The following is a 16,028-nucleotide window of genomic DNA, read 5'->3' as shown; positions in this document are numbered from 1 at the left end:
CTCTAAAGTTTTTCAAAGGCAAATGTGGTGTCCATGAATACAAATGTGACATCAGTGTATCCATGCACGATGTTTATCTAGTCAAATGCTTCGTATCCTTCAAGCGTTTGGTACTTTCAGGTGCTGGTCCCAGGTGTTAAAACAGATAAAGAAACAACAAAATACAGCAAATGTTTTGTCACATATTTAGTTTATAATTGCATCATCAGTCAACTCAATAGATTAGTATAGTAATTGCATGCAAAGACAGTAACAGAGGCTGCATGAGACACAGTTGAGAGCACTCTACTTGAAAAGGCAACCAGAGGCCTCGTGTCTGCAATGTACATTTGTCACATTTTCACAGATAACCTGAATCTGTATAAAGCAAAAGAGGCCCCTGGTTTGACGGCTTTTAACTTTGTTTACATGCTCAACATAATGTTTATACTATATGCAAGGGCAATTGTTCACATATTGATTTTCAGCGAAGAAACACTGTTTAAACACATTATATATTAAGAACTGTGTGTGATCACTTCAAAGAATGACAAAATAGGGCCTAAATAGGCAGGTCAAATCATTATTTCACATCATACCTGTAAGACATTCAAACAGTATGGCACTGAATGATTCAACTATCACAGGCACTATAGTCTCATATGGTGTTCCTTCACTCAAAATCGCTGAACAAGCACCCTTTAGCGACATTTTCATTGTTTGCTTTGTAACTGAGAGTTATAATACACTTGTAACTGCTCTAGTGGTGGTGTGGATTTGGCAAAAACAATGGAGTATGATGATCCCTGTCAAGAACAGAGCTTTGTTCTTTTTTAAGAAATAAAATTATTGTGTCAAAAATATGTGTTTTCAAAGACAAAATGATGCACATATTTAAAAATGTTCAATAATCTTCAAAAATGTAGTTAATACATTACAAAACAATAGATAAAATTAAGATACAAACTGACATTGCATTTAATATTTCAACAAACAAAATACACAGAACTGAGTAAGTTTAAAATACATAAAAGTTCATTTGTTTAAAACAGCTCCACAGTGTCACAAGATACTACATATAATCAGGCAAGCATTCATGGGAATGATTTCGTTACATGAACGAGCTTGACAGTTTTATCGTTATTATTTTTAATGACTTTAAAAACAAACATCTATGAAAAATACTTTAAATTCAAGAGCACAATTAATATATTTCCTAATCTCACAAAATTAAAATCTGCATTAAATACAGTGATCTTAATGCATGGCAATCATGATCTAGTAATAATAACAAATAGAACCTAATCTGGGGCCGTATTCCAGTAGCTTCTTAAGTTAAAAAATAACTTAAGACATATTACGCAATATTTTTTCTTATCTCCGCCATTTTTTCTTTAAACATAAGATTTCACTTGAATGAAATTCTGGTAGCTTCATAAACTTAATAAATTTCTTTACTCTGTGTATCTTTTCTCTATATTTAAAATTAAGTAAACTTCCTTTAACTCTTAAAGGAATTTCTTAAAGAGAAATACTAAGCGTCTCATGTTTTGTTTTTGACATTTCAAATTTAACTTTAGAAATTTATTTAAGAAATTTCTTAACTTAAGTGAAAACTTAAGAAGCTACTGGAATACGGCCCCAAATAACAGCAAAGTTATGAATTGCTAAGCAATTTAAAAGAAATACTGGATTGTCCAAGTTTGCAAAACTGCCTTACAAAGGTAACAAGCAGAGGTGAATTAATTACTGATGAACAAGAAATAGCTTACTGTTTAATAAATGTAGTTCAGAGTCTGATTATTTTGTATCTAGCTACATTCCCAGAGATAGTACAAAATTTAGTTCTAGATAAAATGATTCATAACTTAGTGTTGAACCTGAACAATTGTAGTGCATACTTCTGAAACATACCTTACTAGTCATCATTACACAAATGTGACCTGTACATTTTTGTTCAAACTGCTTAATCACAATAAACATCTATAGAGGGTCTTTGCAAAGCATTTTTTTCCTTTGTGAAGCAAATGACCACCTGACAAACATTCAGGGAACTTTTGTTAAATGGTTTTCCTGCTTATAAAGATGGTAAACAAGGCAATAAAAAGAAATGTTGTATTCTTATAATTACATACTCTATGAGCCTTCATTCAAGAAAAATACAATGCTACGGAGCCATGTGCAATAAGGTAAATTACTAGTCAAATTATGATAATTTGTAAGAACGGTTTTTGAAGCAACATCATTCATTTCACACCAAACTACCCAAGTATTTCATCAGAGCAACTCCGTATTAAAAATGTGTAAATTCAGTTTCCAACCACGCCTGTTAGGTAACATTACCGGTACATTTTATTGGTGCCAGTGATATTAGCTCACATATAGGGATGCTCTGCCTCTACATTGTGTTCCTTCAGATTTGTTACATAGATAGATTGCACCTCAAATTCATCACATACCAGATCTCCCTCAAAAGAGGAACTTTTAAGTTACCATTTAATGCCCCATGCAAATAATAAAGAAAATGGACTGCACAATTACTTAAATAATTAAAATAAAATATTGTGGGATATGCATTTTAGAGTATGCAGCTATCAACTTTTACACAAAATAGCTCTTATCAAAGAAACATTTTCATGAATTATGCTTTATAAAAAGTTTCCAATCTGTTTTATTTACAAGTAGCACAATAATAAATTATATTGATACTTTTGGACACAAGGGATGCACACTGTTTGGGGAGGGTCAACACAAATTATTAAAGTTATGTACAAAACATTCACGATTTTGGGATGACTATATTTGCAGTTGATGACATGACAAACCGGTCTTGCATGGACAATTTTCTGTGAAATATCAAGTGTTTGGCACTTAAGTTATTGGAATATCCATAAAGGAATCAATATTTCAGGAATGAAGCTGGTGGCATTAATAATTTCGGATGTACTTGTGTGCCGAAATTAATGTAGTAGACTTCCTTATTTTGTTGTTACTCACAAAGTAAATTCATTGCTTATTCATAATTACACAGTACAACAGTTACAAAGTTTTTAATACTAATTATTATAAATCATTTGAGAACAATTCTGAAGAATGCAAAACAATAACAAGGGCTGGAAAAGCACTGGATCGTTAGGTTTGTAAAATGCATTCCTCTACAGATAAGAATGTGATTGGCTACAAAACAATCAAATTGATTCATGTGTTGCAGTATTTAGGAAACATTTCTTCAGTAACTGTCAGAATATAAAGAAGTAAAATTATAGTAACACCTATGCAGTGGATATGTATATATGTACGCATGCAAACTGCTTTAACATTTAAAAACCATTATTAATTAATAGACTAAAATGTACAATATCTCTTCACTTTGTACATACTTATGTTATTATATCGAAAAGAAAGTCACTAGTTATATATTATTTTACAAACTATATACACTTTATACATAGTAAAACTAATACGCCAACATAACATTGGATATACCTTGACAGACATAAAAAGACATCACTTCTGAATATTGAAGGTACACCACCATATTAATTGAATATCTTGTAAATACATAGGGTTATTATTCAGAATACCCCTTTCATCAAGTGGACCACAGTTAAATGTACCCTGCAAGCCCAGTTTGTGTCTGAACTACAGTCAGATACCCCCAAAACATACTAATACCATTTGCCAACTTTACAACACACAATTTTTGCAAAACACCTAGAATCCCCCAAGGGAAGATACCGTGAAATCAACTAACAAACTGTGAATGAATGCTTTGAACACTATGGTGTTTGACAAAGGCAAACCCTCATGCCCAGTGCAGAGACAACAACTCCCATTATGTATCTGACAGCACGTTCAAACCCATCGGGCGCTGTGATTTCAGCATGATTTAGGATAAATATTGATTAACAGCACAGAGTACACATGAACTGACAATATACGAGTAGCGAAGGTAGAAACTACAGCCCACGATTGTGACGTCAAATGTGTATCCATGTGCGTGTGCACTGCCTCAGCCATAACAACCAAACAACTATCAATATAAATAATCCACTTCTTTTGCAGATTCTGATGCCCACTTGTGCATAAAAATCTCATAGCTTAAATAAAATTCACTGTGGTCATCACCATCTCTAACGTCATAGCTTCAGCTCATTGGCAATTTTTGAAGCAATGTTCTTGAATCCTATGGAAGTGCCCGATATGCGTTTGAATCGCACCCCGTTGAGGGACAGTCTGGGTAGTTTGCAGACTTCCATCTCCCATTGCACTAGACTGTCCGTATTAGGGTCCCCATGAACACAGAGAAGTAGAAACTTTTCCCTCTGCTCATAATCACAGTTATTTGAATCCAGAACTTTGCGTATTTCTTTCATCATATCATTTGGATCCATGGAGCTCGTTGTTTTCATGCTCCATGTGAATCGTAGAGATCTGGGTTTGACGGACTCCCCAACGCCGCCCGATGGCGTGCTGCCCGCGCTCCCTCCACCCATGTTATGCATGCCCATACCTCCAACATCACGCTGACCCTCGTTGATCGACCTGCGGAACAATTTGCTGAAAATTAGAATTACGGGACAGCATTAGTATTGGTCAGCTCTCTGTGTAACTCTGGATTTTAAAGAATTGTCCAAAACCTGAATTCTGAAATATTTACAGTATTTTTTTTGGCAAAAGTTTCTATAAAGTGTTATTCAATAGACGACCAAAAAATGAAAAAAAAAGTAAATTGTTTAAACAATGTTTCTCACTTATGTTCTGTTTTATCTTTGAAAATAAGATTATCAGAATTCACGTACCAAGATTCAATAAAATTTGTTATTGTGATTGCTTCTTATTTACCAACAAACTGAATGGTTATGGTGAAGTGGGTACTTATCAAAGCAAAATGAACTTAATGGTGAATATAAGGTTATTTCTAAATGAGGTTTAGTAACAATTTGTGTTGCTTACAAGCTCATGCAAATTAAACGTATGTAAAACATGCTGTTTAATCTCACAACTGCCCACATTTAACTCCTAAATTTCAAACTTGTCTTTAAACCTTAAAAAAATATTTTAGATTAAGCTCTAACTCTAGTTTTCGAAACTTATATAATTGTGGGCAAAAAGGGAAAAAAATGCTGTAAGTTAGACACAATTTCTGTTTTAAAATACTTTTCTTCTCAAAACTTTTTTAACAAATAAATTAAATCATTAATTGTATTGTACAGAAAAAACATTGTTCTATTACAATTCTTTTTACAATTTTCAACAACAAATAAGTTCTGTAAACCACTACCTTCCCATACTAAAAATCTAGCGCAGGTAACTGTGTGTATATGATATATCTATATAAATATATACATGTATCACACAAAGAAATATATGTGAAATTGTAATATATACAGTATGGTGCCTTCATATTCGTTACATTTGTATTATTAAGGATTAATGGGGAAAAAAACGCCTAGAAACATTCAATTATTTACCAATATTCTTAATTACTGCTGCTGTGCAAAACATTCCACAAAAATGTTTAAAGCTTTCTTATACCCATTTTTTCGTTTACAGAATTAATATTATTTAAAATTGCACATTATTTTTATTATTTAATGATTTAACTGAGTTATTTCAAAATTATAGTAAAAGAAATCCATAGAGCCTACAGCTGATGAGAGCTAACCAAACGGGCAAATAAGGGGCCAAAGGTTAGTAAGGAGCATATAACAAGCATACCATGGTCAACAATTGATTAAACATGTTAAACAGTTTATAAAACGATTATTAGTAAACACACATCACATAACTTATATGACACTAATCTGATATGATTGAATGTACATGTGATAACTGCTGATGTTGGTGTTCTAATCCTAGACCTGCTACAAAAAGCTTGCAGAAGTTACTGTTTCAGATTTATAATTTTAATCAATGCTCCCCTGGTGTTTTTTCGTTTTATTGGGGGGGGGGGGGGTATAATTACAAGAAAATGACCATAAAATTGAACTTGAGAAGTGTATGTTGTATAATTTCATTGGTTTTACAATCTGTACAATTGATCCTGTAGCAATATAGATAATGATCTACAATCACACAAACTGCAAGACAACTGTGGCAGATCTAGCGAGAACACTCTGGGTACATGGGGTATAAAACTATGAGTGAAGAAATAAATGTGAATTTACCGAAAACTTCTGAAAAGACAATTGCCACAGAAATAAATTTAAAACCTCAAACAAAAGCAAAATGGAAATAGCACAGGAGCACATAGGGAAGAATGTTGTAAGCAGTATGTCAAGAAACAAAGCTGTACTAGAAAGTCACTGCAAAATACAATAAACATTATCTCTGTTGATTTTGTCTGCCAATAGTTCCCTTTGCATTTTCTTAAACAAAAGGACCTCAAAGGCCCATAGTCGCTCACCTGAGATAACAAGATATTATTGGGACAAATCTAATCTGACCAAGTTTCATGAAAATCTGAAAATAAATGTGGCCTCTAGAGTGTTAACAAGGTTTTACTATAGCCATATAAGGAAAAATGCCCCGCCCCCTGGCAGCCATGTTTTTCAACAAAACAGCGTCATTTTTTCCTCTTCCAAGATATTATCAGGATGAATCTTCTGACCAAGTTTCATGAAGATCGAGAGTAAATGTGACCTCTAGAGTGTTAACAAGATTTTACAATAGCCATATAAGGAAAAATGTCTCGCCCCTTGGAAGCCATGTTTTTCAAGCAAACATAATTATTTTCGAACTCATCCAAGATATCATTGAGACCAATCTTATGACCAAATTTCATGAAGATTGGACAATAAATTTGGACTCTATAGTGTTAACAAGGTTTTGCTAAAGCCATACATAGCCATATAAGGAAAAATGCCCCGCCCCTGGTGACCATGTTTTTAAAGCAACTCAAACCATTTTCGAACGCATCCTAGATATCATTGGGACAAATCTTCAGACCAAGTTTCATGATGATCGGAAAATAAATGTGACCTCTAGAGTGTTAACAAGGTTTTTCTATAGCCATACAAGGAAAAATGCCCTGCCCCAGTGGTGGCCATGTTTTTCAACCAACCAGCATCATTTTTGAACTCGTCCAAGATATTATTGGGATGAATCTTCTGACAGAGTTGCATGAAGATCGGACTATAAATGTGACCTCTAGTGTTAACAAGATTTTACTATAGCCATATAAGGAACAAGAGGGCCTGAAATGCCTAAAGTCGCTCACATGAGATAACAATATATTATTGGGACAATTCTTCCGACCAGGTTTCATGAAGATCGTTAAATACATGTGGCCTCTAGAGTGTTAACAAGGTTTTACTATAGCCATTTAAGGAAAAATGCCCCGTCCCCTGGCAGCCATGTTTTTCAACCAACTGGCATCATTTTTGAACTCTTCCAAGATATTATTGGGATGAATCTTCTGACCAAGTTTCATGAAGATCGGACAGTAAATGTGGCCTCTAGAGTGTTAACAAGATTTTACTATAGCCATATAAGGAAAAATGCCCCGCCCCTTGGAAGCTATGTTTTTCAAGCAAACATAATTATTTTTTAACTCATCCAAGATATCATTGAGACCAATCTTCTGACCAAATTTCATGAAGATTGGACAATGAATATGGCCTTGAGAGTGTTAACAAGGTTTTACTATAGCCATATAAGGAAAAATGCCCTGCCCCTAGTGGCCATGTTTTTAAAGCAACCAAAACCATTTTCGAACTCATTCAAGATATCATTGGGACAAATCTTCTGACCAAGTTTCATGATGATCGAAAAATAAATGTGATCTCTAGAGTGTTAACAAGGTTTTACTATAGCCATATAAGGAAAAATGCCCCGCCCCCGTGGTGGCCATGTTTTTCAACCAAACGGCATCATTTTTGAACTCGTCCAAGATATTATTGAGATGAATCTTTTGACCGCGTTTCATGAAGATCGGACTATAAATGTGGCCTCTAGAGTGTTAACAAGATTTTACTATAGCCATATAAGGAAAAATGCCCTGCCCCTTGGCAGCCATGTTTTTCAAGCAAACTTTATCATTTTTCGAACTCATCCAAGATATCAATAAGAGAAATCTTCTGACCAAGTTTCATGAAGATCGGAAAATAAATGTGGCCTCTAAAGTGTTAACAAGGTTTTACTATAGCCATATAAGGAAAAATGCCCCGCCCCCAGGCGGCCATGTTTTTCAACCAACCAGCATCATTTTCAAACTCATCCAAGATATTATTGGGATGAATGTTCTGACTAAGTTTCATGAAGATTGGACAATAAATATGGCCTCTAGAGTGTTAACAAGATTTTACAATAGCCATATAAGGAAAAATGCCCCGCCCCTTGGCAGCCATGTTTTTCAAGCAAAGGTTACCATTTTTGAACTCATTAAGATATCATTGGGACAAATCTTCTGAGCAAGTTTAATGAAGATTGGAAAATAAATGTGGCCTCCAGAGCTTTAACAAGGTTTTACAATAGCCATATAAAGAAAAATGCCCCGCCCCGTGGCGGCCATGTTTTTCAACCAACCGGCATCATTTTCGAACTCGTCCAAGATATAATTGGGATAAATCTTCTGACCAAGTTTCATGAAGATCAGACAATAAATGTGGCCTCTAGATTGTTAACAAGATTTTACTATAGCCATAGAAGGAAAAATGCCCCGCCCCTTGGCAGCCATGTTTTTCAAGCAAACATAACCATTTTCAAACTCATCCAAGTACAATAAGACAAATCTTCTGACCAAAGTTCATGAAGATTGGACTAAAAATGTTCACATGTTTTCACTATATACATATAGAGAAAACTGCCCCGCCCCCTGGCGGCCATGTTTTTTCACCGATCTGGACCATTTTCGAACTCGTCCGAGATATCAATGAAACCAATGTTTTGACCAAGTTTCATGATGATTGGGCAATAATTGTGACTTCAAGAGTGTTCACAAGGTTTCTCTATAGCCATATAAGGAATACTGCCCTGCCCCCTGGCGGCCATGTTTTTCAATGGACCGGAACCATTTTTTAACTCAACTAACATATCATTTAGACAAACATTTTCACAAAGTTACATGAAGGTTGGGCATCAAAAGTGACTTCTACAGTGTTCACAAGGTTTTTCTCTTTTTTTGACCTAGTGACCAAGTTTTGACCCAGCATGACCCAGTTTCGAACTCAGTCGAGGTATCAATAGGACAAATGTTCTAAAAAAGTTTCATGAAGATCAGACAATAAATGTGGCCTCTGGAGTGTTCACAAGGCAAAATGTTGACACGCAAGACGGACGACAGGCGATCACAAAAGCTCACCATGAGCACATTGTGCTCAGGTGAGCTAAAAAAAACACACAAATACGTCTTTAAAAGACACAAGAAACTTTCGCAATAAATAACAATACATTAAGCTCAAAACTGTCAACAGAAAAATCAGCAGAGCTTGTAATGGAAAGGAAAGGAAAAACTGATTTTGTAACTTTCAATTTTAACATCAATTATCCCTCAATCATGCACAAAACAGTATTCACAGAACAGTAAACATTCAATTACAAAGCACCATCATCACAAGAAACACTTGAAGAAAAAGAAGAATGTATATATTTTTTAATTGATGCAGTAATTATATAGGATTATCGTCATATACCGGTATGCACATTTTAAAAGCGGTATGTATACAGTTATCGATACGTTAAGTGTAAAGATGCATAAATCGGCGAATGACAACACAACCAGCAATAATTATTGAATGAATGAGCTCAGAACTTAAAACACGAATCCTTTTATAGCAGTGTCTTGGAGCCTGGACCCCGTAATCCACGTTATATTGTAGTTACAGTGTACAATACTCTGTAAGTCATCTAATATGATGACTGTGAAGACATATTTAATGGTGAATATCTACTCTAATATCTACATCTACAAATGTAACGTGAACAATTAGTTTACTACAATAAAAGTGGCCATGCAACATTTTACAAATTGATTTATTTTTAGTTTAATAACTATGCATCCAAAGCAAAGGTCTTCATTTAAGCTACCTACATACACATTTGCAGGCAAAACCTCTAGTTAATGAACAGAAACGGAGGCATAATTCTGCTGAAAAGCTGGTCACAATTATAGGTCTTGGTTAGTAACTGATCATAAAGACCCTTAACACATGTCTGTTGTGGATATGGAGATTTTCTGTTGTGGATATAGAGATACGATGATGTTAAACGCAAACGTTCAACAAAAAATTTTATGTACAAAAAGGGGCACAAATCTTCTAAATTGCATTTCAGATTTATGGGCCTTTATGTAATATATGAATTTTCCATTGAATATTATGTAATAGTTACAGGGATAAAAACTTGTTGCACGCAAAGTTTAACCTAAATTTCATGTCCTACACTATTCTTACCAAGACAAAAGGGGGCATAATCTGGCTAAAAAGCTGGTCACACTTATAGATGTTGGCCGGTAAATGTTCATAAAAACCCTGACCAAACACATGAAGTTTTATTTCAGTAGATATAGATATATTCTGTAGTTGGATGCAAATATTAACAACAATTTTATATGTACAAAAAGGGGCATACTTCAGCTAAATTGCAGGACAGAGTAATGAAACTTAGTTGATGACCTCACACAATAACCCCAAACACACATTTCAAGTTTCAATTACATATCTGTAGAAGTTATATTGTGATGTTACATGTTGAACTTAACCAGAGCCTCATGCTGATGCCAGAAACATGGCTGAGAAGTCGAGCTCTGACTATTTGGTGTTTATTTGAGCTAAAAACATTTATAGTGAAGCATTACACAATGAGTAGAAATTTCAAACTAAAACCAAAGCTCAAAAACTAAAGTCACAGAATATCTAATGGTATAAAAAAGAGAGCAAACATTGGTGAACAGTGAAAACTTAGTCCAGACAGACACATTAACACACACAGAAAGACACACAGACAATCAGGAGGTATATTTTTTTAGAGCAATAAGATCTGTTTGCAATGCTTTATTAATTAAGAAATTTTGCTTTATGTGGGCATTTTAGCAAAGATTCATACAGGACACAGGTAAAATACATCTTTTTAATGTTTTAGTGGTTTTTAAAAACATTTGTTTCTAATTTCATGTTGACAGGTCTTAGGTGTTCATGTTACTTGTTAAATAATTTGAAACATTTAACAAACAATATGACCTTCTGCTTTTATCTTTACACAGCAAAAAGCAATGTAGAATGGAGATGACATGTACACCATGAACCACATAGAGATGAGTAATATAATATGCGTCTCCTGTCCAAGAACATTGGAACACCACTGCCTTAAGCAGGACAGCAAACCACTGCGTTTGAACTGTGGCCCCATATTGCCACACTGATGGCCCTACCTACCCACAGACAAGATTACCTAAACTGCATCTAAAAACTGAACACACTGACTCACATTCTGGGAAACCAGACCTTATGCATTTAAGTTAGGTGTTATGTGCCCACTTCACAGGCTAACCAGGGACAAAACTTTCAGCTTGTGTAGATTTTTTTTTTTAATGAAGTCATTTTTTTCTAAATCCAGTCTCAACAAAAAGTGTCTTCCCTGATTACTCTGATCTGACTGCACAAGCTAATCTCGGCTGACACTTTACATATATGCATTAAGCCCAGTCTCCCCAGACCGCGGCTCAATTACGTAATGTGCGCAAACAAGGCGACCCACAATCTGAGAGAGCTCAAGCTCCACCCACCACAAGGCACCCCATCCTCCACCCTGGCCACTGGGCTTACACCCAGGTACCCTAATATAAATGCTGCATGTTGTATCTTATATAGAAATATTTACCAGATACAACACTTTAATGCTCAATATTCCAAATATTATTTTAATTTAATGTTCATAAGTATCAAGCACAAATAAAATCTTCGTTTGATTAAAAAAATCTTTAACAATAAGGTAGCATGGGCGCTAAAAATAAACAATAGATGTCTTTGTCAAAAACACAATGCCCCCTACTGCGCCGCTTTAAAGCCATATATTTGTCCTTGAAGGATGACCTTGACTTTTCACCACTCAATTTGTGCAGCTCCATGAGATACACATGCATGCTAAATATCAAGTTCCTATTTTCAATAGTGCAAAAGTTATGGGCAAAGTTGAAGTTTTCGGACGGACGCACAGACTTAGAGACTGACGGACTGACAGTTCAACTGCTATATGCCACCCTACTGGCCACATTAAAACACAAGATGGGAAAGGTTTGTGCTGTTGCCTATATATTTTTTTTACCTGTGAATAGGAACACGAAAAGTCCAGAATCAGTAGCAAACAGACGCAAGGCATTGCATATCAAGAAGCCAAAATAAAAAACAATACAGCTTTTTAACCTTTTAAACAAAACTTTTTACATTTAAATTTAAAACAAAATAACAGGTAACTTTTTTGAGTGTATGAAAAGGGTTGAAACAAGGACATTTTATACATATCTTGCACAAAAGGATTTTAATAATTAAACCTCCCAAAAGAAACAAAAACATAGTAATATTCATTCCATTTTTGTTAAAACTTTGTTTTATTAAATTTGCAAGATGTCAATCAGACAACAAATGCAAAGTGAGTCACTAGAATATGTTTTAATACTTGGCAGAAAATAAACCAGGTCCTGATGACTAAAAAAATGCCTGCACAGTGAAAACATGAGAAAAACGTGGGGTATTAGGTGAAAAGACGTCAGGATAACTTAAAAAGTTGTTTTAGAAGGATATCCTAAATTCAGTTGTCATTCAATTATGTAAAAAATAAAAAATAGGAGGAACACTTCACTCCAGGATTTTGTGACAAATTTACATAAAACTTGTCCCTTGACAGCCAAATGGGCCTATCTGCCTTCTAGGCACATATGCGGACAGAACCATTTGGCCTTCAAGAGACATTTTGTTGGTTCAATTTGATTGCTGAGTGGAACTATGTGGTGAGACATGTGTGGATGGGGAGCCTTGCTGCAGTGACCAAGGTGGGAGAGGTATGGTAAACACTGACCTGTGTGGGATCACATCCTGGCCCCCGTCTCTATGGTAAGGGTGAAACAACAGAGTGAGTACCAGAGTTAAAATATGGATTGCGCTCTGAAAAAGCAGGGTTCAATGCATCTGCATGAAGTGTCGTGCTGACTGCACAGGCTAATCTCGGACGACACTTTATCCACATTAATTAAACCACCTTTTTACAGAGTGAGTACCAGCATTAACATATACATGTACAATAGCAGTGATTTGTTGTTACAATATGTCCTGTAAAATGATAATTTTACAATCCTTATATCATTTTTTAAATTTTTATATTATACATTTTAATTGTTAAACACATCTTCTTCGAAGGATGATAGATTAAATCAACACTTTCCTAAATTAGATTTTAACACAAATAATATCACTACCGGTAAATCATAAAAACCTCAAAAACAAAAATAAACACAATATTCATGAATACACATGTAATCACTTCACTAAGCTACTCAATCATATTGGCCATAAATTACAAGCAAATTCCGTCCCCCCGCTCACCAAGTTGTACATGTATATGTAACCAAGGTGTTGACACTACCCACGATGACATGATGATAAACACATTGCACCACCAATATACAAATATTCCACACCTCCAAGCAAAGACTGCAGTAAGAAAAAATTGAGTGATAGTGGCAAAAGCTAGACTACCAAGATTATAAGCCTCTGGGCTGATGAACTTTTACATTCGTCAACTAACTTAGTAGTCTTCATACCCTACCAATGAATGAACATTAAAGATTGCATGCAATGGAGATTTACAATTACTAGCAAAAATTGCGACTAGGTTTGATGCTCAGAACCTTACAATCAATAGACAGGTTTGGTCATGTTTAATATTATATCCTGTTTCGTCATACACAGATACAACATTTTTGGGCTGAGGCTTATGATAAATGAATAATTTTGAGCAGTGTCATGCCAAACTGGGTCTAAAACAATATGCGGCCATTGTAGCTGGCAGTCTGGCCAGTAGCCAACTTTTCCTATAATGAGATCACAAACCCTTTAATGACTAAAGGACACAGGGTAGCCCCAGACCAGAGAACAACAAGGGACAAAATTGTCACAAAACCAGGTTTTCATTGTGAAAAAAAAATCTGATAAAGAAAGAAAACTCAAACTGAACTTTTGAAATGAACAAACAAAATTAACCCTCTTTGTAAGTTTGTTTTTAAAAAAAATCTATTTTTAGTTGTGGCGACCTTGACATTGGAGATATTGACATGATTCTTTCGTGCGACACACCGTCCCATGATGGTGAACAAATGTGCCAAATGATTTTAAAATCTCACAATGAATGACATAGTTATGGCCAGGACAAGCTCATTTATGGCCATTTTTGACCTTTGAACTCAAAGTGTGACCTTGACCTTGGAGATATCGACGTAATTATTTCGTGCGACACACCGTCCAATGATGGTGAACAAATGTGCCAAATGATTTTAAAATGTGACAATGAACGACATAGTTATGGCCCGGACAAGCTTGTTCCGCCCGCCCGCCAGCCAGCCAGCCCGCCCGCATTCGCCAATCTAATAACCAGTTTTTTCCTTCGGAAAACCTGGTTAAAAAAATACTCAGGCTGGCCGGCAGCTATGCTGGCAGCATATTGCCCAAGACCCCTTTTTATATCATGTGGCTTATTTGTCAGTACAAATTTCTACTGACAACTTGTTGTTAACTGTTTAAAACCACTGAAACATTAAACAGACTTGCAATTTGATATAATGTTATGCTTGTTCTCAAAAGCAACAATACTTGTGCATTTGATAGGATTTAATCCATGTATACTGAATTATAAAGCATATCAACTGTAATACAGAATATCAGATACATCGATGAAAGCAGAAATGAATAACAGAGAGAAAATAACACAGCACTGTAACCAGCTTAGAATCCATTTAAGGCACTTTAACGACAGGGTCAAAAAAGAACAATCACCTTTTTTGTATATAGAAATATGTCATCATTAAAGAACTAACAATAATTAATCAACTCTACTGATGCCTGTAAAAGATAAGACCTTTACCCAGGATTTTTTCAGGCACAATAGCAAAGGCTGCATGGAAGTGAGTTAGAAAAGAAGGGAGGGACTTTCTCAAGTTTATTTTCTGTTTTACTTTATACATGTTAACAATCAAAATCTACTTTACTTAAGAGCATTTTAGCCACAACACTTTCTGATCTTATCTTTGTTCTTCCTAGAATCTCTGGCAATGGAAAACAATGTTATTTAGCCTCCTTTTTGCTGATTCATTAAGTGTAATACCAATATGTTAAATATTGTCCGAACATGGGTTGCTAGCAAATGTGAAAATGTAAAGTGCTGAAAAACCATGATAATAAAATCAAACATCTGTAAGATTTTGAAGTTAAGGGACAGGTTACCACTGCTTTAATCACCTGAGGAAAGGCCTATCAGTAAACTGTTAACAACGAAAACTAACAACTCAATACCTGTATTCGAAGCCCCTTATGAAACGTCTGTACAGAAAGAAAGGAGATATACAAGACATAAGTCAATAAGACACGGATGCCCCCACATTCCGCTTGTGTCTCAAAACTCCACTGATGTAAACAACCAGCTGTTTTCTTGCCAACTTTGACATTTGACCCATTTGTGTTACTTGTACCTATGTGGCAGGGAGACAGGTGATACATGGGACTCTCTACCTCCTCTTGGTAGTACTGAGTGTGTAAGTTATTTTTAAATTGCAGGATTAATGAAAATGCTCAAGTCTGGAAAAGTGTTTTACTGCATAATTTTAACTTTGACCTCTAAGTGTGACATTGACCTTTGAGATAGAGAGAAGACTGTTACATACGGCAAAAGATAATGTGGTGGTTTACATTTGGTCCAAATTCTTTTAAAACTATATATATCTTGTAGACTTTTGGAAGTGTTAAAAACAAATTCAAGCTATTTAAGGCTAAATTTGACTTTTGACCTGTAAATGACCTGACCTTTGAGGAAGGAAGTTCGGTGCTACACTTCATCTTAAAAAT

The 16,028-nt window shown here is 35.1% G+C and overlaps 1 protein-coding gene across 8 annotated transcripts in view; it reads right to left on the bottom strand.

The window, feature by feature from the left end:
• Positions 1 to 171: 171 nt before the first annotated feature.
• The window catches only part of LOC127872792 (MAP/microtubule affinity-regulating kinase 3-like), an 88,802-nt gene continuing 72,945 nt past the window's right edge, over positions 172 to 16,028 (bottom strand). For 3 of the 8 annotated variants that reach the window (XM_052416192.1, XM_052416191.1, XM_052416185.1), the window contains 2 exons: positions 12,994 to 13,023; positions 172 to 4,539 (listed from right to left, as the gene is read on the bottom strand). In XM_052416192.1, the coding sequence (XP_052272152.1) occupies positions 4,119 to 4,539; positions 12,994 to 13,023 (451 nt within the window). In that variant the 3' untranslated portion in view covers positions 172 to 4,118. Of the gene's footprint in view, positions 4,540 to 12,993; positions 13,024 to 15,479; positions 15,507 to 16,028 lie in introns of all 8 variants that reach the window. The other 5 variants (XM_052416186.1, XM_052416188.1, XM_052416187.1 and 2 more) reach the window with 5 other exon arrangements.

The sequence above is a fragment of the Dreissena polymorpha genome, chromosome 3 (genome assembly GCF_020536995.1).
Source record: "Dreissena polymorpha isolate Duluth1 chromosome 3, UMN_Dpol_1.0, whole genome shotgun sequence".
Classification (NCBI taxonomy): domain Eukaryota; kingdom Metazoa; phylum Mollusca; class Bivalvia; order Myida; family Dreissenidae; genus Dreissena; species Dreissena polymorpha.
Note: the sequence above shows the minus strand (reverse complement) of the source record. Positions and strands in the feature narration are given on the sequence as shown.